We start from the raw sequence: 24,566 nt of genomic DNA, 5'->3' as shown, positions 1-24,566 counted from the left end.
CCCTGGGAAATGCACCTGGATATCCGGGCCCACACGACACAGGCGCTCCGGCGCCCGTCCGAACCTTGGCCCACGCGAACCTCTAGGGGGCGCCCCCACCGCCGCGGCTGCGTCCTCCCGCCCTCAGGCCGGGCGGAGTCCAGAGAGGGTGCGCGGGCGCCCGGGGACGCACAGCTGCGGGAGCGCCGCCTCTCACCTGCGCGGGCCGGGGCAGGCGGGGCCGGGCCTCCTGGGGCGGTCCGCAGGCGTCCAGGGCGACGGACGTGGTGGAGCTGTTAGCCCGGTGCCAACGGGCCTGAAACGGGCCTGAAACGGGCGGCGCGGGCGCGGGGCGGAAGGTTGGGGCCTAGGGGCGGGCCCGGGCAGAATGCAGGGGGCCGAGGGCGGGGCCAGGGTGGAAGGTGGGGCCGGGGTAGAGGGGGCGGGGCGGGACCCCAGGGGTGGGGCCAAGACAGAAGGTGGGGCGGGACAGAGGCGGGGCCGAGCTAGGCCTTGCCTAACAGGGCCAAAAGGGGCGGGGCCTAAGGCGGGACCGAGCGTGACCTCGAGGAGCTGGGGCGGGATGGAGTCTTAATCTGGGCCTGGGAATTAAGGAGCCAGTCGCTGGCGGGGGTGGGCTGGACCCGGCTGAAGCTGGGCGGGGCCGGGTGTGTGTGCGGGGGAGAGGCTAGGGGCGGAGAAAGGACGGAGAGGTAATCGCAGGTATGCGGAGCGTGAGTCTGAGCTGTGTGCGCGTTCCAGTTCAGCGAGCATGTCGTACGCGCAGGTACAGTGTTGGACTTCAGGCTGGGGGAGGCTGTTAGAACCAGAGATCATCCCGCCAGGAAGAAGCCCACAGGGTTCTAGCCCGGTGTGTGTCTACCCAGCACGCGGCCGGGACTCCGGGGGCCTTCCTGGAGGTGGTGACAGGGGTGGGAGACAGCGATGAGGCTGGGGCAGCGTCCAGGCCGGAGATGGGGGACTTGAGCCAGGGCGGGGAGGGTGTGTGGGAGGCGCTACTGAAGGTAGGGTCCTCCTAGGAGGGTCAAACTTGGGGGTTCAGGGGAGGTGATTAAGCTCTGTTTTTCATATTCTTTTAGGAACCCTCTGAAGCGCAGAAAGTAGGAAGGTACTGGACACCTCCACCACCCTTTCTCCCCAGCCTCGGGGTTGCTCTCTCCCTCTGGCCCAGCCGCCACCCAACAGACCGAGGGTGCCTGTCTGACTGTGCCCTGCCTGGGGCACGGGCATCCCCTCTGAGCTGATGTTGGGTGAAGGAATGAATGATGGGGATGGTGACAGCACCCAGGAGCTGACCGTCCCCATCAGAGCAGCAGCCTCCCACTCCCATTTCTTGGGAAGACCTGCACACCCAGCGGCCTCTGGGGGATGCCAGGTAAACCTCTCCTTTCCTTCATTCACTGGAGAAACGTTCATCCAGCCCTACCCAGCGGTTACAGAGAAAGACACTGCGGGGAGTGTCTTGGACAAACTGCTCTAACAGCCTTTAGGAGACACCTCACCCGGTGGGCGCCTGTGAGGAGGGGGTCGGGATCGGTTCTCCCCCCTGGGACGGTGACAGAGGGAGAGGAGTTTCCCAAGCAGCGAGTTTGCAAAGGCTCTTTGGCCTCCAAGAGGCAGCAGTTTTGGCAAGCTGAAAGCTTGCACCCCCCCCAACCCCCCCCACACACACCCGGGAGCTCCTCCCCCAACTGCCCAAGGCCTCCCTGGGGCACTCATACTCTGGGGAGGGGGACAGACCACACAGAAACGGGGCTCCTGGGATGCTGCCTGCATCCTTTCTTTAGAAGAACACTCCTTGTTCACAGAGGGTGGGGGAAAGTCAACTGGTCACAAGAACAGCCCCGGAGGGACACGATGGTGGCAGAGGCGTGACTTCACCAAGAACCCTCCCCTCAGGGCCCCTGTGGACAGAGAATGTTGCTCACCATCAAGCCTTCTGCCACTGCAGCGCCACCCCCCTTCCCCACAGTGGTGCGCCGTGAGGGGATTCAGGATGGAGAAGAACCAGATACTGGCCCTGGATAGCTGAAGTGCATATCCAAGGAATGATTTCAGTGAGCCCAGACAGCATCTAGCATCTTCCCATACACAGAAAAGCACTGCAATCATTAACTAGAGATGTCAGCTTTTTGTGATTAGCAGGAACCTTTTGATGTTTGACTCTATGGGGTTTTTTTCAGCAAAAACTCCGAGGAACAGTTCCTCAGAGCTATATGAGAGGCAATGTCTTGGGCTACAGTCCTCAGTAAGTTCCTGGAATAAAACATAACTCACAGCTTTCAGGTCTTGTATTTTTCAGTCGACGCCCCCTGGGAACTCTGCAGCCCTGGCTGCTGTGTCCTCAGATGGGAGCCTGCCCTCTTGGCCTTTAGCAAAAGCCAGAGGAACTTCTGCGGAAGTGGAGTGGCAAGGGGGCCTCCTCCAGGCAGCCCTCCTTCCAGCACCTTTGTGCTCCTGCACAGGGACCTGGGGCCCCCCAGCATCTCCCCGACCCATGAGGCTCTTTGGGCTTCACTTTTTGCTTTACCCAGTGGCTGCCCTTCCCTTCCCAAGTTAGCTGCTCAGACAGGGAACATGCAGCGGTGGCCGGGGTCTCCCCACTCCCAGCCCCGTACGCAGGCCCCACCTCATGAGTGGGCAAGGCAACTCCAGTCCCAGGGCCTGGCTGCTGGCCCCACTGTCACGGAACGCCGAGGGGCTGGAAGCATGGGGCCCTGGTCTGCTCTGGACACTGGTCCTGGGGGCAACCCGAGCACTGGGCTGTTTTTTGTGAGGGACAGCAAGGTCCCATTCCTGATTCCCCGTTACGGGTGATGGTGACCTCCACTGTGTGTGTAGAGCCACACCTGGCACCAAGAACACCTCCAGACGCCATGAGCTCTAAAATCCATACAAACGTTTATTCTGCCCCTGCCTGGGGGTGGGGGAGAGGGGATGCAGGAACTGGGGCACTGCGGGCCTTTACAGACAGCCCCCCGAGGAGGGCGGGGCTCTGGCGGGAAGACAAGTGTCCAGAGGCTGATGGGCCCTGGGGTGTCCAGAAGGCAAGGCCCTGGGGGCTGATGGAGGGGCTGGCTTGGTTCCCAGAACTCCCAGGTCCTGGCGGCTGCCGGGGTGCCGGTGCTCCACTCCCAGCCCTACCCCCGTCCCCCGGGAGGGAAGGCAGCACCAGGGCCTTGCTCCTCCAGGTGGGGGAAGACAACTGTGCAAGTTATCAGGTTTAAATTACAAATAATAAAAATAACAATACAAAATAAAAAGACAACTCCTGTCACAAACAAACCCTCGACAAGCCTGCCCAGCCGCCCCCCCCGCCCACGAGAAGGAGCAGGGGCAGGTGGTCTCGCTGCCTGTGGCACGAGCAGGGCCCGCTGGAGGTGCCGGGCGGGAGGGCCCTGGCCTCGCCCGTCGAGTCAGCAGCAGTCTCCAGAGGACAGAGGTCTGGGGCAGAGAGACAGGGATGGGCGACGGGGTGCGGCGGGGGCTCGGGGCTCCGGGGTCAGTCTCGGCGTTGGGCTCTCGTGGTCTCCGCCTTGTCCCGTTCTCTCGGTTTTCTGTGTCTTGGCGATGTGGACAGGGTTAGATCTCAAGATTTATTGCACTGTTTTGGAAGAGGCCTGGGGTAGAGAACGGGCCGGGGCGGCAGGAGAGGCGGGCGGGTGGGCGGGCGGGCAGGCGGCGGTCACCGCTTGGTCTTGGCGTCTTCGCGGATCTTCCAGATCACCAGGTGCATGCAGGCGCTGGCGTCCTCACTGGAGCTGTGCCCGTCCACTGCAGGGCAGACAAATGCATCAGGGCAGGGAGCCCACGGCTCCCGTGGCCCCCGCGGCCCCACGGCCCGGCACTCACCATTGTCCTGGATGATCTGTCTGAGGTAGTCGGCCATGAGATTCCGCAGGGAGCGCTTGTAGGGGAGGCCCAGGCGATGCGGGAATAACACGGACGTGTCCACCACGGTGCTATGGATGACCTGCGGGCGGGCGGGTGGGCGGTCACGGACCACAGGAGGGCTGGGGTGGCAAAGGGGGGAGGGGGACGCCGAGTGCCTGTTCCCCGACCCTACAGCTTCCGCCCTGGGCTGAGGGCAGCGGGCCCCAGACGGCCCCACCCACCCTCTGAGGACCCTCAGAGAGCCGAAGACGAGGCAGGCGGGTACCTTCAAGGCCAGCAGGTCGCTCTCCAGGCTGTGGCCGATGAGGATGGTGTCTGAACTGAACATGCTCAGCAAGACGGCCTGGACGTCCCGCAGCGAGATGCTCGTGTCCGTGAGGTCGGCCTCAGTCACCCCTGAAAACCTGGGGTGGGAGGATGGAGGCCTTAGGGAGCTGGGGAGGGCACGGGGACCCCAACCCGGGGCTGGGCTGCGGGCAGGAAGGCTGGGCCGTGGTGGGGAATGGGGGTCCTGCCAGGGCTCCCAGCTCCTTGGTCAAGGGGTCGGGGGTCAGGGTGGGAGGGGCACACCTAGTGTTATAGTCGACGATCTCATTGTCCGGCCTGACGAAGGTATCATACACAACCTGGAGCTCTGTGTCCACCACCGTGACGCGCGTCAGCTCCAGGCCATACGTGGTGTAAGACTGCGGGGCCAGAGGACAGGCCTCAGATGGAGCACCCGGTGGCCCTCCCCGCCCTGCACACCAGCACTCCCGCCTAGGCCACCCTGTCCCTGAACCCTGCGGGCGGAGGCTCAGCTCCCACTCTCAGATACGGAAACCAGGCCAGAGGCCTTCCGGGGCTTCTCTGCGGGTCGGAGGGGGCATGAGCCCAGGCACCCTCCCAAAGCCAGAGCTGTGCTCATGAGGCCCACACAGCCTCCGAGAGCCAAGGTGGACCTTGTGTGCCAGGCCCTCGGGCACAGGCAAGGCTGTGACGGGTGCTCAGCGGGCAGGTGGGCCCGGCTGCCGTTCATGCTCTTATCCCGGCACCTGCGCTGGCCCGAGGCTCTGGGTAGAGAGACTGGGTCAGCCCCGCTGGGCAGCCGGGCCGCCTCACCATTTCACAGTCGAGGGCGTAGACTCCTGGGTGTGCATCTCCTGAAAGTTCTTTCTCAAAGGTCTTCACAAACCCTTCGAGGTTTTCCTTCCGGCCGTCCTGCACGTGTTGCTGAGGGTGGGAGGGAAGGAAGGTCAGGGCAGCAGGCTCGGAAGGGCAAGGCCGGGCTCAGGGGGCTGTGCTGTGCTGGTGGCTTTCAGACTGTCCACCTCTTCCCAAAGCCCCCAGACCAGGCAGGTAGATCAAGGATGGGAAAAGGGCAGCTCAGAGGTCAGGGCTCTGGCCAGAATCGGGGAGGGGCTTCCCAGGACGAGGAAGGGCCCAGGACACCTACCTTGGCGACCTGACAGCCGGTGGAGCCGATGGCGGCCGAGCAGCATGTGTACTGAGTCTCCCAGCCCCCTGCCACTGCAAGGGAGACGCGGTCAGCAGACCTCCTTGATGCCCTGGGCCCAAGCCTCCCGCAGGGAACTACAAATGCCAGCTGGTTTGCCTGCGCCGGGCAGGGGCTTCCCAGTGCCCTTCCCTGGAAGGGCGCCAGGCCCGACCAGGCAGTGAGGGGCCAGGACAGCTCGCAGACCCACCGCCCTGCCCAGGCTTAGCGCAAGCCCTTCGCACTTGGTAGTGAGGACACGCCTGGCGCGGCCCCCAGGGAGGCCTGCCCACCCAGAGACGTGTCTGCGGGCGGCCAGCCGGCAGCTCCACCCCGTGTGTTCCCAGGAGAGGGAATTTGGCCACACCGGCGACAAAATGAAACAAGCAGCCGCAGGACAGGACGAACGCTTTGTTCCCACTGGGGCAGAACCGCCCACGTCGTTCCATGGGGACAGTCGTGGAAAGGATGCGTGGGGGCCTCATGGGGTGGGAGGCCTTCCTTTTATCTACCCGGGAACACTGTCACAGGAAGACCTTTGTGTTACTTTTCCCATGAAGAACAACCAACAGAAAAAAGTTACAAATGGTCAGAGCTGGCGCCAGCCCGGCCCAGCAGGGGTCTCACCTCGGTTCCGGCGGAGCCGCCCCCAGTGGTAGTAACACTCCTCATCGCGCACGCAGCGGCCGGAGGAGGACACGAGGTACTCGGCGCCGCAGCGGCAGCAGACCCTGCAGGCGGCTGCGAGTGGGGACGGGGCAGGAGAAAGGGCGATGCGTCAGGCCAGCCTGGGCCTGGCGTTCCCTGTCCCCAGATGGCCCCTCCGCCCCAAGGGCGGTGGCGCAGGAGGTACTCACAGTCCTTGGGCTTCTTCTCCTCGGCCGTGAAGATGACAGCGCCCCCTGGCTTCTCGGGGTGCGGGAAGGGGTAGCCGTTCTCCTTGAGCTGGGCCTCGGTGAGCAGGTACTCCTTGAGGCGGCTGTACAGGGTGGCCCCTGGGGACAGGGGAGAGGGGGTCAGCCCCCAGCCGGGCTGAGGCTGGACCCAGTGGCCGGGGAGGGTGGGAGAGCCTCCAGGGGCCGCACCTGGAGAGCCAAGCTCACCTTTCAGATCCTCCACGCGGGGGCTGCTGGGACGGCTGAGCGAAAAGCTGGTCTTGGCAGCCAACTTGCCCCCCAGCACCACTTCATGGGACACCACCCTCCGGCCGCTGGGTTCTGGAAGGGGAGGGGAGGGTAAACGAGGTTCAGACCTCAGCCCTCACAAGTGCTCCTCCACCCTCCTCCAGAAGGGGACGGCCTGACCTCCTGTGATGTGCACTCTTTGGGGAGCAGCAGGCTGCCCGGCAGCCCCTCCACCGCCCCTGGACCCCCCGGGGGTCTTCACCCCTTGGAGAAGGAAGGGAAAGGACTCTACACAGGCTCTGATGGCCACCTCGGGCGCTGTGCGCAGCTGCCTGCCAGGGAAGCGGGCCGAACCGGAGAGCAGGCGGAGCAGACAGGCGCTAATGCATCCTTCGAGAGGGCTCAGGAAATGCCCCCCTGCTTTGCGCTTTGAAGAGGCCCCCATTAGTGGTGGCCCTCGGCTCGCTGAGGAGGGCGGTTAACAGCGAGAGGAGGCTGTTCTGAGGGCATGGGCCCAGCGCCATCCTGACAGGAGCCTGGCAACCGGGTGGCTGGCGCGCAGAGCCTTTGTCTGACAACCTGCCGGTGGCCCGGGGAAGGCTGGGCCCCGGTCCTCCGGAGGCGACTTACTGTTGAGACCAGGCCCGGTGCCAGGGCCCAGGCCGCGCAGCTTCTTGAGGGTGTTCACGGCCACGTTCAGGTAGATGTTCTTGCTGGGGCTCCGGTCGTAGGCCACCTTCTCCTCGTTGAGCGCCTGCAGGAGGACACTCGGCTCAGCCCAGCCCAGCCCCGCCTCCCACCAGCCCCGCCCCACGCACCTTCTCTATGGCTTCCTGGTTAGAAGAGCAAAACTTGAGGCACTCTTCAATGAACAGGTTGAGATAGCGCTGGCGGATGACAGTGGGAACTTTGCCCCCGAACTCTTTTGGGATAACGGGCTTCTTTAAACTCTAGGGGAACAGAGACCAGCAGAGCGTGGCACGCTCCCATCTGCACCCCGCTCAGGGTCTGCAAACTGAAACTGCTTGAAGGAGTAAGGCTACGGGTTAAATGGAAACAACAGGGGAGCAGGGAGAGGTAAGCTAAGCAGAGGGCTCACCTGTAAGGATGGACTGTGCGCCACACGCTTGGGGGCCACGGTGGCGGTAGTCTTGGACGCCATGCCCGACAACGTACGCGTCTTCAGGGGCTGGCTGCCCGGCTCGGGGCCATTGGGGGGCTGGCTGCTGCCGGCCGAGAGGGTCCTCTTGGCACCTGTAGGGGCTGGAGGGGGACGGGGGACGTGAGTACGGGAGGAGAGCACGCCCATAGCTGCAGAGCACCAGGCAGCTGCGGCCGTTCAGTGCCAGCAGGACGTGCGTCTTGGGGCACAGGCAGAAGGGCCGGGGTCTGGCCTGTGGGCTGTGGAACGCCATTAGGCTCTATCAGCTTTCGGGCAAGTCCATCGAGAGGGGACGCGACGAAAACGGGGCTTCGGAGGCCAGCTCAGGCAAGGTCGCCACTGGGGTGGCCCTGCAAGTGGCGGGGGGGTGAGGGGAGCCTCTGCCACATGCTGCGGCCCCGACCCCGAGGCACTCAAGTGTGAGGGACGAAAGGCCCTGGCTCCTGGGCAGAGGGCCTGCTCACTGTGACCGGCCAGCCTGCCCCCAGCGACCTCTGTTCTGTCTCTCTCTTTGATGAGGTCACAAATCAGACAGTCTCCTGTGACCACCAGCAGGGCTGTTTCCAAGGGCTCGGAGGGTGGGTGGGGTGGCGGGAGGGCTCAGCCCCGAGGAAGGACAGGAGCAGCAAGGAGACCGAGGCACAGATACAGAGCGGCGGGGCCCACACCAGGCCCAGCCTCTCGGGCCACAAAGGCGGCCAGCTGCCGACCGGCCTCGGCTCTAAGAATGCACACTTTTCAGTGACGGAGGAAGGAACGCTTTTACGGTCATCTGGAGCATGAGGCATCGGATGACAGGTGAGTCCCCCTGGGGCTCAGGAGAGCCGCCACCCCACCACAGCGCGTGCAGTGACAACGGTGGCAGGACTGTCCCAAGCCATCGGTGATGACCAGACAACCTGAGAGCAGGTGCAGGCTTTTGAGAGTGTGCGTCTCAGGTCCACAGCTCAGGTCGATCTCTGTTCACATCCCCAGGGCCAAACAACTGCTAAAACCCATGCCGGAGATAGAGCCCCTGGCTGACAAGCCGCCTGGCTGTAAGCGCTCCCTCCAGCATCCTGGGGCAGGGGGAAGGATGGGGATCTGGCCAGCTTCTCCTGAAGGAGGCTCTAGCACCCAGGGAAACCAAGGAGGCCTGCGGAAGCCTGTATCCGCAGGACCAGCGTGTGGAGCCGTCTCCTCGGGGCTGGCTCCTCAAAGGGGTCTTGGAACTAGCAGGAAGGACATCCCAGGCAGCTGTTCAGACAGTAAGGGTCCCCCTGGTCCAAGGGGGCAAACGACTGCATCTGAACGAGCCTCCAGGTGGCTGCAGAGCCCCGGCTCCTGTCCCACGTCCTCAGCCCCAGACACACCACTGAGCACCTCACGCATCGGACTGCTGAAGGGCAACCCAGCTTTCAGACAAGCCCAAGTGGGGGGAAAGTGGCCCTCAGGGTGGGAGGGGGAGGAAAACCAGCCCCTAACTCCCACCCCAGATCAGCTGGCTTGACTCAAGGGTGAAGGCCTCCAGGACCACCCCCCCCATTAACACCTTACCAGGTGCAAGCCACACCTGGGTGGGAGCCCCCAACAGAGCAGACAGCAGGGGCAGAGCGGAGTCACAGGCAGACCTCTGGGGCTGGTGGACAGACAGGGAAGAGAGGAAGACACCCCTCAGACTCCCTACGGCCCGCCCCACTGCTAACACCAAAGCCCACAGAGGCCCAGAGCCGCCGGGCGCCACAACAGGCCTGCCTCAGCCTCCCACACAGCTGGGAGACTTTTATCCCCGTTTGACATATAATCACCGAGATGCAGCCAGACCCTGCTCAAGGCCACCAATACTGGCATAAAAGGAGCCCAGCCTTGGGGTCCTCCTGCTGGACAAGAAGCACTCCCGAGACCACAACCCTGGGACCCACCTGCAGCCAGGAGGGGGTTGGGGACGTGGGCAATCCTCCTCTTCTCTCCGGGGGCTGAGATGTGCATGGAGGACTGCTTCTCGGCCAGCGGCTGGGCAGCCTGGAGCCGGCTGGCTGACTCCCTCTGTGCCTGCTGGGCCCGGCGGTAGCACACCTCCTGGGCAGTCGGGGGACGGGTAGGAGGCGCTGGGCCTCTGCTTGTGGGTTCCGCCTGGGTGACAAATTTCAAGTCCAGACTGCACATCAGAGGTACCCAGAGCAGGCCTCGAGGGGTGTCAGGAGAGAGGTAGTACTGTGGGGCGGGCGGCAGGTGCTCCAGGGCTGGGATGGAGCAGGCCACCTCAGAAGCCTCCTCCTGAATGTGCAGGGGTCCCGGAGGGAACCAGCTCTCCTCCTCCTGAGTGTGCAGGGGCCCCGGAGGGAACCAGCTCTCCTCCTGCTGAGTGTGCAGGGGCCCCGGAGGGAACCAGCTCTCCTCCTCCTGAGTGTGCAGGGGCCCCGGAGGGAACCAGCTCTCCTCCTCCTGAGTGTGCAGGGGCCCCGGAGGGAACCAGCTCTCCTCCTCCTGAGTGTGCAGGGGCCCCGGAGGGAACCAGCTCTCCTCCTCCTGAGTGTGCAGGGGTCCCGGAGGGAACCAGCTCTCCTCCTCCTGAGTGTGCAGGGGTCCCGGAGGGAACCAGCTCTCCTCCTCCTGAGTGTGCAGGGGCCCCGGAGGGAACCAGCTCTCCTCCTCCTGAGTTTGCAGGGGTCCCGGAGGGAACCAGCTCTCCTCCTCCTGAGTGTGCAGGGGTCCCGGAGGGAACCAGCTGGTCTTCTGAGTTTGCTGATACCCTGGAAGGCACCAACTAGCTTCCCCCCAAGTCTGCAGATACCCGGGAGGGAACCAGCTTGGTGCTTCGGCTCTCAAATTCACCATGATGCTTCACTCTCCCAGGTCCCTTCCCAGCCCTGCTGTCCTGGCTTCTAAGTGCCCAGACTGTGCTCTCAGCCCTTATATAGACACAGAGTGGGTGGGAACCCCCAGCACCTAGATTAGATCCTGCTTGATCCAATCTTCTCTGAACTGTACTTCCAAAATCCCCATCCGGGTGGGGCAGGGGTCTGGTGATTGGATCACCTGCAGTTCTTCAGCCAGGAGCCCTGTCTTCTGCTCCAGCCTTCCCTGTGCTAACTAACTGAGCAGCCCCATAGTGACTGACAATTGATCCTGTCTCTGGACCACAAGGGAGGAAACCTAGGCTCAGAGAGGTCACGCCACTTGCCCAAGATCACACAGCGTACCTCTGAACTGGGACTGGGATGGGGCAGTGCGACCCTGCTGGAGGGCTGCCCCTCATCTCGCTGTCCCTGTTCTGTGCCCCACTCTGCGCACTAAGCGCAACTTGATGACTGGACGTGGGTCCCTGGCATTTTTCTGCAGGACACAGGCAGTGCTGGATCCACGGCTGCCAGAGGCACCCATGGGCAAGGGAGAGCGAGGCCCATCTCCCCCCTGCCAGCCTCTACCCAGGACCCAGAAGCGGGCCCTCCCTTACCTCCTTGCCTTGCTTGGAGAGGTGAGAGATCCTCCTCTTCTGCCCAGGAAACAGAGTGGTCAGCCCCGAGTGCCCCTGTTCCTCGGTCTTCTCCTCCTTGGGGGGCTGAGACACACATCCGGCCCTCAGCGAGGCCCCCCACACACACACCGATGCTGCGGCTCTTCTCACCCTGGCCCGCAGCACGCGGAGGATCTGACTCCCAGGCCCGAGTAGTGGGTGGAAGACAGTACCGTGCTGAGGGAGGGCTGCCGCGTCTAGAGATGCGATTTGGGGCATCTGCCCCACCTCCCAGGTGAGCAAACAGACTTGGCGCCCCGGAGCCAAGGCCCCCAGTTGCTGCCTGAACCCCGGGCCCCCCTCCCAGGCCCTGCGGATGGTGAGTTCTGCAGACTTGGCCCAGCCCACGCTCACGCCTGCCTCTTGCTCCCCTCCCACCCAGCCAGCACAGGGACAAGCTCAGAATCGTGGGAATGAAGGGGAAGAAATCAGAAAAGCAAAGGGCCAAGAACAGGGTGGGGCACTAATGGAGGCAGTAAGGGGCGGGGCCAGGGTCCCACCCTGGGATCCCTCAGAAGCCGCAGGTTCTCTGCAGGGACTGACTGGCTCAGCCTGCTTTGTTTAGAGCAAGCTCCCTCTGGTGGCGAGGTGGGGACACTGCAGCAGGAGACCAGAAAGGTGGAGGCTGGCTGAGTTTGGGGGGGTCAGGGACGGGTTGCGGGGGGGGGGGGGAAGCCGGGGAAGGAGGGAGGAGGGGAGAGGCAAGAGAGGCAGGGGAGAAGCAACGCTTCAGTGGGGAGAGAGGGCTGGGGAAGGCGGGATGGTGGTGCCTGATACCCCTTGGCCGGGATGCTCTCAGAAGGCTGCCGTGGGAACCCCGCTGGGTGGGCCATAAGCCAGCGTCCTCTTTCTGGACGGGGTGCAGGGGGGCAGCAGGCAGCCAGCGAGGGGTCCTGAATTCTGAACGAGTTGAGAGGCCGACGCTGAGCGAGCCGTCTCCACCAGGCGCTGGGACTCCAGTTACGGGGGAAGCCAGGAAGGAGCCCGGCTGCCCGAGCCCAGCCCGCCCTCACCTGCCGGGCCAGGCGGCCCTTGTCTTCCGTCTTGACAGCGGTGGACTCGTTGAAAATGCGCAGGCACTCCTCCATGGGGTCGGAGTCAAAGTCGACCTCCTTCTCCAGGGCCGAGTAGTCCACGTCGGAGCCCGCCCCCGAGGAGGAGGAGGAGGGGCGGGGAGGGGAGGACCGGCTGGCCGACGGGGGTGGGGAGGCCTTGAGGCGTTTGGGCGGCCCCTGCGTGCCACAGAGGCCCAGGCTGGAGTCCGAGTCGGAATCGGAGCTGCAGCTGAGGCTGGGGAGGGCGGGCGGCCGCGGGGTGGGCGCCTCGGGCCCCGGGTCCTCGTCCTCGCTCTCATCCCCGAAGAGCTCGGCGTGGCTCAGGGCCCGCCTCGGCAGCTTGGGGGCACCCCGGGGGGCACCCTCATCCAGCGAGCGGGCCTTCCGCTGTGCCAGCTTCCCTGACGGGGTCTTCCTGCCCGTCCTGTCTGGCAGCTGGTGGGCAGCCCCTTGTGCGGGGCTGGGCCGCGATCCCGGCCCCTCGGGCCGGCCTTTCCCTGAGCTGGCCACCGGAGTGGCTGAAGATGGCTTCTTCTTGGTCCCTTGGGGCCGCTCCGCCCTGTACCGGGGGCTGCCGGCCCGCGGGCCCCTCCTGTCCACACAGGGCTTCTCGGCTGGCCTCCCATGCTCTCCATCTTGACCCCTGCCTGTCTTCCCGACACCATCCTTGCGGCCGGCGGCCGGCGGCCCCCCGCTTTTCTTCTTCTTGGGTCTCCCCTCCTTGGGGCTGCTGCGCTCCTGCGAGGCCCTGCCCGGGGAACTGGGCTTGGCAGGAGGCAGCCCGCCTGGGCCCTTGGCAGGCTGACCGAGGTCCCCCACGTCGTACTGCACGGCCATCTCCTTGGTCTCCCGAAGGCTGCCCTCCTCAGGCTCTGGGCCCTCCCTAGAGCCCGGCTTCCCCAGGGCCTTGCTCTCAGGGCCCACTCGGGCTCTCGGGGGGCTGGCGGTGGCGAGCCTGTCACCCGGAGCAGCAGCGGTATCATCGTCAGAGTCTGAGAACCTGGCGTCGCAGCCGCCGAAGGGGTCACAGGGCTTCTTGGGTGCAGGTGTGTAGGGCTCACTGCCGCGGGAGCCCCGGGGCCGCTTGGGGGCCCTGTCGTCCTTGGTGCTGGCCCTGCTGAGCAGGCGGGCGGAGAAGTTGGACAGGGGGTCGTATTCCAGGTCTGTAGATGGCTTGGAGTTGTCCACCACGTACTTGCCGCTGGAGATGGGGCGGCCATACCGCCGGGGCTGGCCCACGGCCTTGGGGACGTACTCCAGGGTGCCACCAGCCCCTCCACCATGGCCCTGACCCCGGTCCAGAGAGGCCAGCGAGTACTTGGTGCCAGGCTCGGTGGGGCTGGCCAGAGGCGTGGGCTGGTAGCTGGCATCGGGGCTTAACAGGCCACGGCCGCCGGGGTTGTATTCGAAGGATAGAGAGAAGGTGTCCCCATCCAGGCCGGCAGTGGGGCCGTGGGGCGCCAGGGCGGGGGCCTCGGCCGAGCCATGCTCCCGGGCCGTCTCCAGGAGCTCCCGGTAGCGCCTCTGCTCCAGCTCCACCTCAGAGCGCACGGCCTCGATGGCCTGGTTGACCAGCTCCAGCTCCAGGATGTCTGAGCGGGGCTCGGCACCTCTGCCCAGGGCGCCATTCTCCCTCTGGGCAGGGGGCTTGGGCAGCTCGGGGTTGTACGGGTCATAACCGAGCCCTGAAACGGAGAGGGAGAAAACAGCAATGAGCAGGTGGCTATAGCAGCAGGCCAGACGAGCCAATGACCGGTCACTGCCTCGTCCCGGGCCTCGACCCCAGGTGCCAGCAAGTAAGAGCAGAGTACCAGCCTCCAGAACCTACCGGGGGCCAGACCTCCGGCCGACCCCCACCAAGGCTCCAGCAGCAAGTCAGGGTTTCCAGAGGGCCCCTCCCTGCAGGTCCTGCCCCGAAGAGGCTGCCAGGTAGGGTGAGGGCACAGAGCCCAGGCCCCAGAGGAGGCCACAAGATCCCGGGGACTTCACTGCCTGGGACAGGGGATGGTGAGGCCTGGGGAGCTGGGCGAGAGGGTGGCTTCTCCCCAGGGCCCAGCCCACACTGAAGACACACCACGCTGCTCCCTGCAGCCGGGGAGGCCGGACACCGAGCCAGGGCAGAAAGCGCAGAGCGCACAGACGCCTGACTGGGGGGCGACAGGGGTGCGAGAGGGAGCGGGAGGCGGGGCCGACACAGCCCACCCACAGCAGCGGGTGGACAGGCGGATGCACACGGCCCTGCCTGGTGACAGCGCCTTTAGGGCTCTGTCCCCCACACGCACTCTCGCCCACAGAGAACTCCACCGGCTGCGTGTGTACCAGTGAGGACACAGAAAGCCCCGAAGCGTCCACTGGGAAGGGGCAGCGGGTGGGGTGGACGAAGGACAGCACAGCACATCTCACGGGGGAAGCGAGGCACGATGATGTCCAGGGAACAGCGCCACGGCGTGAAAGACGTTCCGGCAATGGGCAATGTTGGGGAAGCACGAAGTGGGGCGGACGGCAAGGCGGGCACAGGACACACTTAGGTTTGTATCAAGCTGAACAGGGGTGGCGGAGCGGCTGGCGGGCTACCTGGCTCCAGGGTGTATTCCACGAGACCAGTCCAACCCCAATACCACCCACGTTGACACGAAGCTCACGGGAGACTCAGGACAGAGATGCGGAAATTCTCAGTAAGATGTAAGCAAATAAAGCCCAACGTTCTGAGAAAGGATAACGTGTTCAAATATTCCAGAACGTAGAGACGGTTCATTGTTAGAGCGTCTGCCAGACATAATCTGTAAAACCTCTGGCAGAAAAGTGGATCGATTTGGTGCTTTCTGGTTAGCAAAGTAACAGCCAATTCTCCCAGAACCTCCAGATGGGATAAGCCATGCCCACACCTGGACTGTAGCCCAGGGAGACCCACTTTGGACCTCTGAGCTCCAGAACCACCAGAGGAAAAACCCTGTGTTGTTTTAAGGCACCGGTGAGTGGGGTCTTGCTGCAGAAGCCCCGGGAAACGCACGCATCACTGATGAAGCACCAGAGAACCCGGCACTGCCGGGGCCAGTGGCTGGGCCTGGGCCGCCTGGGGGCCCAAGGTGGGGCCCACTGCAGGCCTGTTGTCTGGCTTGTACCTTGGAACCTATTTCTCAAACAACGCTTAGAAAGGAGAAAGGACACGCGCGTACATCTGTGCTTCAGAACACCGAGGACACACCCAGGCTGCTGGTTATAGATGGGGAGGTAAAACCAAGCTGCAGAGGCCGCAGGGGGCAGCGGGACTGGGGTGCCGGGGAGCAGTCACTTCAGGCCCCCACCTCCCAGCTGAGGATGCCAGGGTGAAGGGCGGAGTGGGGGACAGGTCAGGACACACAGCCACTGGGCCCTCTGCCCCCCCACAAGGTTCAAGGTGAAGGCACCACAGAGAGGAAAGGCTAGAAACCCCAACAGCGAGATCCAGGGCCCTCTTCCCAGCCCACCCTAACCCTCAACGGGTCCGAAGGCACTAAAGCAGACCCACCCCTAGCCCACCACCCGCCCGGATGAACAGAAGAGCCAGCGCCCCCGCACGCCGTCCCCTCGGAGTGGAGGGCCCAGGACACAAGCCAGGGGGCACTTACAGGGCATCTCAAGTGAGGGGTGGGTCGGGTCTTGCCGGTCTCAGGGGGCCTCCAGCCCAACCCACCTCACTCCCAACCTCCCTCCTGAGGCCAAGATGGCTCCCACCCCAGCCGGCTCCCCTAGGTGGGGGACAGGAGCAAGGGCCCAGCTGGTGGGAATGCCCTCCCCCAGGAGAGGTGGGCAGGGCAGGGTGAGGATCAAATGGATGGGGGTCCTTCCCCACCTCTGACCTGCTCTGGAACAGGTCACAAAGGGCCACAGACAACATGCAAATCACCCAGGAGTGCCTCTAGCCCTTCCCAAGTAAGGGCAGAGTTCAAACCCCTGCACTTTGCATTTTGAAAGGGATGCACCCACAAACAAGTCTGTGCTTTGGAAGAAAGGAGAGGAAGGAGGTGCCCTGGGACCCAGCCCCCAGCCCCTTAGATCTGAGCTTCCAGGAGCTCTGTCAGCGTGGGGTGTTTTCAGTCCCAGGGGAGGCTGCCTCCTCACACCCCATCAGGCTACACCAAAAAGCAAAAGAAACAGCCCAAGGTGGGCGTGAGCCGGTCTAGGCCAACACCCTCCCCTCCAGGGCCTCAGTGTCCCCAAGGTACCATAAGGCCAAATCACCAGCCCGAGGAGCTCCAGACAGGTCTAGCCGCATCAAGGACACAGCTGCCAGGGGCTCGGCAGCAGCCCCCTGTAGCTCAGAAGCTAGTGCATGGGGCCCAGAGCTTGGTCCCTGGAGCTGCAGCCCCAAGCCCCTGCCAAGGCTACTGGAGGCTCGTGGGGGGAGGCGGGCAAATGGAGAAGATATCTGTGATGCTACCTAGCGCCCCCGCCGTACCCCGCCTCAGGGACCGGTAGGAACTGGAGAAGCTCCCCAAGAAAATGTTTTACAAGCGACTCGACAGGTGACCCTCGAGAGGTCAGGAATGGCCGTGGGAGCACCTCAGAAGCACCTCCCCGTTACTGGGGAGTTAACCTGGCTGGGAGCCAATGGGAGCTCCTTCGGGGCTTGCACCAGGGAAGCATGCCTTTGGTAAACAAGATTAATTAGGCTGTTTTTCGGAAAGGGGGCGAACCTCGGGATGACTGGAAAAGCACCTTGAAGGCCTGGCTGCTGGGGTTACACTCTCAGAAGTTCCTGCCCCCAGCCCAGGGCAAGGAAGGGGTTGGCTACTGCCACTAGAGGGACACCCACAAGGCCAAGGGCCTGCCCAGGTGGGCCACCGCTTGAAGGACGCCCCTTGGGAAGGCTCCCGGCCAGCTCATGGGGCCGAGCCTTCTTCAGCCGTCCCTGTGCCCAGTTCTGTGTGCACCAGCTCCCACTCCCGGCTCTGGTGCTGCTGGACACTCTCCCAGTGACCCAGTCCCGACCGGCTCTGATCACCAGCTCTGAGCAGCATCCGGCACAGCGGGGCCCAGGCCAGCTGCCCCACCTCCACGCCGGGAAAAGCAAACACTCGGGGCCACAGCGCTCAGGGAACGGATCACGCAGAGCCCACGGCGGGTCGAAGGACAACACGGGGTGGTGGCCACCTCCAACCCCTCCAAGCCTTCCCCCTGCTCCTCTCTGCTCCCACCACGCCCTTCCATTCCAGAAAACACTCCGCACCCTTCCATAACTGCGCAGACGCCCGGCCCACAAGCTCTAGCTGCACGTAAGATTAACAAGCGAAAATGAGCAGACACATGAGCGTGAAGACCCCACTGGGAGGCACGTGACCCCCACCCAGCCGGCTCCGAGGCCTTCCCCTTTAATCTCTACGTTCGCCCTGCTCGCATCAGCCCCCCTCACAGAGGAGAGAGGAGGCTGGGTCTAGGGCAGCGGGTGAGGGATCTGCCTAACCCCAAACCCTGGCTCCCCGCCCCCAGACCAGAAGACCCAGCGCCGCGCGATCCTTTCTGGGCCCCGAAAGACTCCCCATCACCCCACCCCTCCTCCCCACTGTACCTCCAAAGACAAGAAGCACACAGTGGTCCCACCCCTACCCCCCGCCCACTTGTGCTCTGATTAGACATCAGCGGGGACTCCTCCAACCCAGGGGACGGTCACAACACAAGGGGGTGGGCAGGGGGGCCAGGAGAAGACAGACACCATCCCGCCACACGAGAGGTAAGCAGGACACAAGGATGAGTCGAAGAAGAGCAACTAGACCAGCCCTGCCCCAGGAAGCTACCCAAGTGGCAGAGGCCTCAAAGGCATAAAGAATGGAGGACATTCCACTTCCAGCCACTAGGCAAACTTCTATTCATCCTTCAAAGCCCAGCTCGGTAACTGCTTGCTTGGGGATACTCGCCCGACTCCCTGCAACCTCAGGTGCCAACGGCTCGCTCTCCCGGACTCTGGACCGTTATCTGTGCTGCTGGACATCCCTCCTTCCCTTGCAGAGTCCCCACAGCCTGGTCCCCAGATAAGTACTGAATTCAGACAGACCCAGAAGAGCCCTTGGAAGGCCCCAGAGCCAGCTCCTGATTTTACGGACGACACAGAAGCTGTGCCGTGCCCGCGTGCATGCCCAGGCTGAGGCCACAGCTTGTGAGATGGCCAAGTCCCAGCCCCCAGAGCACCCAGGTCCATCAGCCACCCGTCCTGCTCCCCCCAGCAACTACAGCAGCAGGCAGGAGGGCAGTTCCCCCAGCAACATTCCTGGGCTTTCGACACTGCCTGCCACCCGCGCAGCCCTCGGGGGCAGGGTGCTCCACATGGCCCTTTACAGAAAGCCTCAGTGCTCAGAGGAAGCCACGGACCCAGCGCCCTAAAACCACTGGCACATGTGCCTGCTTCTTCAAAGGGCAGACTGGCTACCACAGGAGCCTGAGGACCTGCCACCACCAAGGAGGACAGGGGACCAGGAGACAACCCTGTGGGGCTCCGGCCGGATCTGCCCTGACCACCTCCCAGCTCCCGTGATCCTCCTTCCGCACTTTTCCTCTTTAGCGTTCCAGGTTTTGCTTTGAGTCAGATCAGACCAGCAGAAGTCTACCTTCCGCACTTGGACAGCTTAAATAATAATAATCCAAATTCCTATGCACCCAGCACTCGCTCGTCACTGGAAATGATCCTGTGTGGGGGATTCTGAGGGCAGAATGGGAGTGGAGGAGGACGGCAAAGCAGGAGCATTGCGCAGCACAGCTGAGACGAGAGAGGCGCACTGTGTGTAGAGGGTCTGCGTCGCGACCCCGTTTTGCAGAAGTAACTGACGCCAGGCTCTTCGCACAACGGAAGGTGGAGCCAAAAGGTCTTCATCTGAGGCCCTACTCCACCTGCAGGGCTGAAAGCCAGCTGTGGCGCCTGTACCTCTTCTCTGGAGGATGCTCTGGGGGTGGGGGGTATACTCGGGCACCCACGTGGTCCTCTGAGCTCTCCCAGCAGGGTGCTGTCCCTGTCCACCCCAACCTGGGTGCCTGGGCCGCCCTGCCTCACCTCCAGAGCCGGAGGAGCTGGGGCGGCGACGATTCTCGGGGTTCTTGGCTCCCTGCAGGCGTGGCCAGCCCTCCTGTCCTATTCTCAAATACGAAAGGGGCCAGGTGCTGGGACACTGATCAGGCTGCTCCATGTCACCTGGCACCACTGACGTTTGGGGCTGGAAAAGTCTGTGTGTGTAGGGGAAGGGGGCCATCCTGGGCACCCGCGGGCACTGAGCAGCATCCCTGGCCCTCGCCCCCTTGTTGCCAGGAGCACCCCCAAGTCATGACAACCGCAGATGTCCCTGTATCGCCCTGTGTCCCCCAGGGGATCAGGACTGTCCACGGTGAGAGACACTGCTTTACTGACACGAAGCAAAGAATCCTAAAATACCAAAAACAGCTTTAAGGGCAGATGTACCCTTATTCAAGTGTCCCAAGCCTGGATCTGGGCAAGAAGGCAGGTTTTTAAAGTTCCCCAAGTGCTTGAAGAGGGGCCGCAGGCCTGGGGACGGCCTCTCACCTCACTGGAGTCTCTGGAGCCTCCACAAAAGAATGCAACTTCACCAGTGAGGCAGGGTCACGAGTACAGAAAAGAGACACAGAGCCTTTTGTTTCTGAGGCTGGGAGGACGCACAACAAGCCGGCAGATGCAGGACTTGCGACAACATACGAAACATCTTTCCTTTGACTTTGCGGCATTCTCTAGTGGTTTTAAAATGAACATTCTCCAAGTCCAGAAAAAAAAGTGCTCTGAATGGAGAGACAACGTGTCCAGGCTGCCGCTGGCTGGGACACTGCCCCCGAAGACAAGGGCTGCATCTGGGTGGGGCTGAACCACAAATACAACCTAGATTCTTCTCATCCTGGTGTAAGAGACGAACTCTGCTCTGAAAATCCAACAGTACCTCTCCTCTACTCTCTCTTTACAAAAAAGTCAAGAATAGAACAAGAGAACCACCCACGGGATGGCAGTGAAGGCCCCTCCTCTGGGAGGCCACAGCTTCTGTCCTCTGAGCCTGGTGGCCCGGGCTCCCTGGGGCTGGAGCTGCACCTGGGCACACAGTTCCCTGGGAGGGGCAGAGAGGAGACTTTAAATAAAAAAAAGTGGCCTCAGCAAGAAGCAGCCTATGACCAGGGGGTCTCACCCAGGGTGATCCCGCCCCCCCAGGGGACACTGGGCCACGTCTGGGGACATCTGACATCTGTGCACGTTGTGACTGGGGGGGCTGCTGGCATCGAGGGGCTGTGACCAGGGAGGCTGCTCCACACCTCAAAGTGCCCAGGACTGGCCCAGAGGATAACCCCCCATGTCCCCAGTTTCTGCTATTCTTCATAGCTCCCCCCGACCCCCCGATGAAGTGAGAGGCCGTGGCTGGCCTGACCAAAGACCACACCTGACAACCAGCTAGGAAAATCCCTCCCAGGTCCTCAAGTACCCTGGCTGGGCCTCCAGACACAAAGGCGATTCTGCTCTCTGCTGAGGTTTTCTCAGTATCAGTTCTCTCCCAGGAAGGGGAGGGAGGGAAGTGCACACGGCAGTTCACTCTGGAAGAGAAAGTGTCAAACCGAGGAAAGCACTGTCATCAGGGCAGTGGGAAAGCTGCTGGCACCCAGCCCACGGGGGAGGCAGCTAAGGGGCAGCGTGGCCAGCGGCCCGGGGCAGTGATACTGCAGGGGCTGCTGCCCCCTCCTGTTCCAAGTCAGCTCGCGGAGAAAATCAAACAAAACCCACCCTCTGCTGGAAGCACTCGTTTCTCTGGCTGCACCCTCCCTTCCCTGCCTGACTCCTGGCTGCGACCTTCCCTGGAGAAGCAGGGCTTGCTCTCAGGATTCCAGACCACAAGGGGCCGCTGCCGAGGCCTAAATCTGAGACCCCGGGGAGCGGGTTGCCCAGGGAGCTGCCACTGCCACCCAGCTGGGGCCACCCCCGCCTTCCAGCCTCCTTCCGGCCCATCCTTGGAAGGTTTCAGTGCTCAGGCCCTGCTATACCGTCTTTCCCAGCTCTCACTGTTACCTCCCAGCCTCAGGGCACAGCACTGAGCCCACATGTAATGGGTACCCAGGTGCCCAGGTCCCACATGTGTCAGGCAGCAGGAATCGGCCGTCGGTGGTGAGGGGCAAGGGCCTGACAGTCCAGATCAACCCCGTGTCCCCCACTTACCAGCCATGTGTACACAGGTGCGTGGCTTCCCCTCTCTGGGCCTGTCTCCTTGTCCCTAAAATGGGGACAATCGTCCCTACCACTGGTTAAAGAGCACGACTGAGGGTGCGTGGCGGTAACTGGGCATCCCCCAGCTGAGTGCCAAGGTGGGGACCCTGGAGCACAGGAGGGCAGATTTGAGGGCCGGGAAGAACGGGATGCCCACCCAGCCCTCAGGAGGCCATCAACCCAAGGCCAGAGGTGCTGGGCTACACAGGGACCCCCACATCCTCCCTGCAGGTGGCCATCACCCAGCACCTCAGCATCCTTGCGCAGCCCACCCTTGCCAAAACACCTGTGCTTGGGCCGTGCCTATCTGGTCAAAAGTGGACCCCCAAAGCCTGGATTTTTGCAGTCTCTCCAAGCCCGATGGGAAGTGGGTTTGTCAAAATCTGGAGCAATGGGAGCTGAAGGGGTGGGGGAGGTCTAGGCACACACTCCCCCTGGCCCACGAGCACGCCACAGAGAAGGAAAGAGAGTGTCAGAGAGGCCCCGCAGCGAGAAAGAGGCCAGGCTGGGATCTGCCCCTGCCTCTCTGCAGGGCAAGGTAGCCCTCGACCAGAAGGTAACCAGAGCACGCCCCCCCAGGCCCCGCCCTCTGTGATGGGAAGAGGGCTGCTTATTCTCACCTGCAAAAGGAAAATGCAGACACACTGGGGTCAGGGGTAGGCAGCTGCACTTTTTCCTGCGGGAAAGTGAAGCAGACAGGGCTACATCAACCGAATGGATTCTCAAAAACGATCCTTTGGGAAAATGGCCATTTGTGGTGTAGGAAGCAATCAAGAGACTGACTTGGCACGAGAGAAATGCACGGGAAGAGAAGTCAGCGCCCCAGAGCGCAGACGGCTGGAAGGCCACCTGTGGGCCTGCAGAAGAGTCAGTCCCGGGGTCTCAGGGAGCCGGCCCGCCCGGTCTGTCCTGACAGTGAGGAACCCAGACACCAGGGGCTCTTTACAGAACGCCACACACCACGCCAATAACTCAACAGATGGAGTGAGAAACTGCCCTGTGACAGGGTGACCACCGAGAGGCCTCCCACTCACCCCCTTCCCCTCTCCCAGACCTGAAGCTCAGGCACCTGCGTGCACGTCTGTCTTCCCTCTTCGAGGGAAGGTTCCTGAGACGCAGGCTAGAGCCCAGCGCAGGTGTGGAGCCCGACCTTGTAGCAAACACTGGGCTACAGGGGCCAGCGGTCTGAGCAAATTTACAGTGGAAATTTGAAAAAAATTCTACCTTTTTTTTTTTCTAGCAAACTGGGAAAACAGTCCTATGGTTTCATCCTAGCAATGACGCCCCTCTCTTCAAGTAAGAAGACTCTGAGACAAGGACCAGTGCCTTATGGGGGAAATCTGGGCCCTGATGGAAAGGGGGAGCCAGTCCCGGAGGACAGGGGCCACAGCGGGAGCCTGAATTCCCCTCGGAAAGAATGACACCACACTCGATCCTCCCGGCGGGCCTTTCCTTGTGATGTCCCTCTTTTTGCCCCCGTTCTTCACGTCTCGGCTCAAGGCCCACACTTCCTACGAGAAGCACTGCCTGCCCCCTGACAGCTCTCACCGAACTCTGCCATGACATTGATAATCACCACGCTGATGGGATGCGCAGTCTCTGAGCGTTCTCTAGGAAGGCGGTCCCCGACCCCAAAACACACACAACACACAGTCAACCGGGTTTGACTCACTCCCTAACCCTGGCATGACACACCAGGCTCGACACACAGTCGGCGACCGCTAAACAAGACCCTCTCGACTCCGCTGTAGTAAACAGGAGCGGCCACGAGCAGAGGCGCGGCGCGAGAGGAAGCGCGGAAATAAACAACGGCTGCAACCAACACCCCGGGCCGGGGAGGCGGCGGGAACGGTTCCCCGGGCAGGAGTCCCGGGCCTGCAGACCAGTGTCAGCCGCGCTCATTTCCCGATCCCCGCGCGCTCCACCCTCGCGACACCTCTAGGAGAGCAGGTCCTCCCATTGTTTACGTTTTACACTCATGGAAACGGTGGCTTACAGAGGTCCCGCGACTGGCACTGGGCCCCGGGGTGGGTGGTCCCGGCTTGGGGGGACGAAGCCCGCGACCATGCAGGGAGAGGGCTGAGCGGGGAACAGGAAACCATGGAAACCCGGGCGCTGGGGTCCAGGCCCGCGCCAGGGAACGGAGCCCGGGGCGGGCGCGTAGACATTACCTGCTGCGGGGGGCGCCGCTCCGCCTTCGCCAGGTGCGCCCGGACCCCGGGCCCCGCGGTGTCGGAAGTGGCAGTAGGGCCGCCGGCAGGGTCCCCCAGGCGCCCCGGCCCAATAGGGGCAGTCGATGGTCCGGAAGAAGCCGGTGGAGCGTAGCATGGTCCGTCCCGCGCCGGGGCCCCGGCCCGGACCCGCCCGGGCCCCCGGGCCCCCTCACTGGCGCCGCGGTCGCCGCCGCCCGCAGCTCACGGACCCCGCCGCCGCCGCCATCTTGCTCCGAGGTCCCCGGAGGCCCCCGGGACGACGCCGCAAGGGACCCCGGGAGCGGCTGCCCGAAGTGCGCCTGATCAGAAACGCCTGCTCCCGCGGGACCGAGGTGGGTCACGGACCCCTGGCCTGGGACAGGCGGCTGCGGAGGGAGTGATGGGGGGCGCAGGCTGCCCTGCCTGCGGCTTCCGGGTGTCTTGCCGCCGCCGCCGCCCGGGCCTCTGCGGCGGCAGAAGCACCATCTTCAGCCCCAGGCCCCTGCGGCACCTGGGCTGTCCAAGGCGCGCCTGATTAAAAAAAAACGCCCCACACGGCTCGGCTGCGGCTCATTTGCATTCAATTTGCGTTCTATTAGCTTGTCCCCCTAAAGCGCCCTCTGCGGGTCGATTCGAGTCCTGCGGGCGCATCTCACCTGCACCTGGGAACCCTCACCTGAGTTACCCAGTTCAGGCTCTGAAACTCAACTCCTCCCTGGTTGACTGGCAATAAGCGCTTCATTTCTCCCACCTGGACTCTTGTCAGCAGTCTAATCCCCAGGTCTACCAGAGGAGACCTGTTCCAATTCACTCATTTATCCATCAAATATTGAGCACCTACTGTATACCAAGGCCCTGCCCTAAATCGTATTTTATGCATTCATCAAATGATGGACATTCGGATTGTTTCTGCCTTTTGTCTATTGTGAATTGTGCTGTTGTGAACATGTGTGTA

The 24,566-nt window shown here is 63.1% G+C and overlaps 1 protein-coding gene and 1 long non-coding RNA gene across 4 annotated transcripts; one reads left to right on the top strand and one right to left on the bottom strand.

Moving 5' to 3' along the window:
- Nucleotides 1-492: 492 nt before the first annotated feature.
- On the top strand, nt 493-2,281 carry LOC125964033 (uncharacterized). 2 transcript variants are annotated; one of them, XR_007476548.1, is made up of 2 exons: nt 493-1,375; nt 1,900-2,281. It is a non-coding gene; the product is annotated as an uncharacterized LOC125964033 (long non-coding RNA). The 2 variants fall into 2 exon arrangements; XR_007476549.1 differs by having other exon boundaries at nt 1,809-2,281.
- Nucleotides 2,282-2,884: 603 nt separating this feature from the next.
- On the bottom strand, nt 2,885-24,137 carry REXO1 (RNA exonuclease 1 homolog). 2 transcript variants are annotated; one of them, XM_004286342.4, is made up of 16 exons: nt 23,591-24,124; nt 12,164-13,890; nt 11,091-11,195; nt 9,556-9,766; nt 7,592-7,755; nt 7,311-7,442; nt 7,123-7,246; nt 6,472-6,585; nt 6,226-6,363; nt 5,996-6,109; nt 5,330-5,403; nt 4,996-5,106; nt 4,465-4,580; nt 4,160-4,298; nt 3,853-3,973; nt 2,885-3,774 (listed from the first exon to the last, which is right to left on the bottom strand). In XM_004286342.4, the coding sequence occupies exons 1-16, from the start codon at nt 23,745-23,747 to the stop codon at nt 3,686-3,688; spliced, it is 3,636 nt and encodes a 1,211-aa protein (XP_004286390.1). In that variant the 5' UTR covers nt 23,748-24,124; the 3' UTR covers nt 2,885-3,685. The 2 variants fall into 2 exon arrangements, with proteins under 2 accessions (XP_004286390.1, XP_033273450.1); XM_033417559.2 differs by lacking the exons at nt 2,885-3,774; nt 3,853-3,973; nt 4,160-4,298; ... (1 more) ...; nt 4,996-5,106; nt 5,330-5,403 and adding an exon at nt 5,410-5,889 and having other exon boundaries at nt 23,591-24,137.
- Nucleotides 24,138-24,566: the final 429 nt, after the last annotated feature.

This window comes from Orcinus orca, chromosome 3, assembly GCF_937001465.1.
Source record: "Orcinus orca chromosome 3, mOrcOrc1.1, whole genome shotgun sequence".
NCBI lineage: Eukaryota > Metazoa > Chordata > Mammalia > Artiodactyla > Delphinidae > Orcinus > Orcinus orca.
The sequence above is the reverse complement of the archived record's forward strand: the minus strand, read 5'-3'. Positions and strand labels throughout refer to the sequence as shown.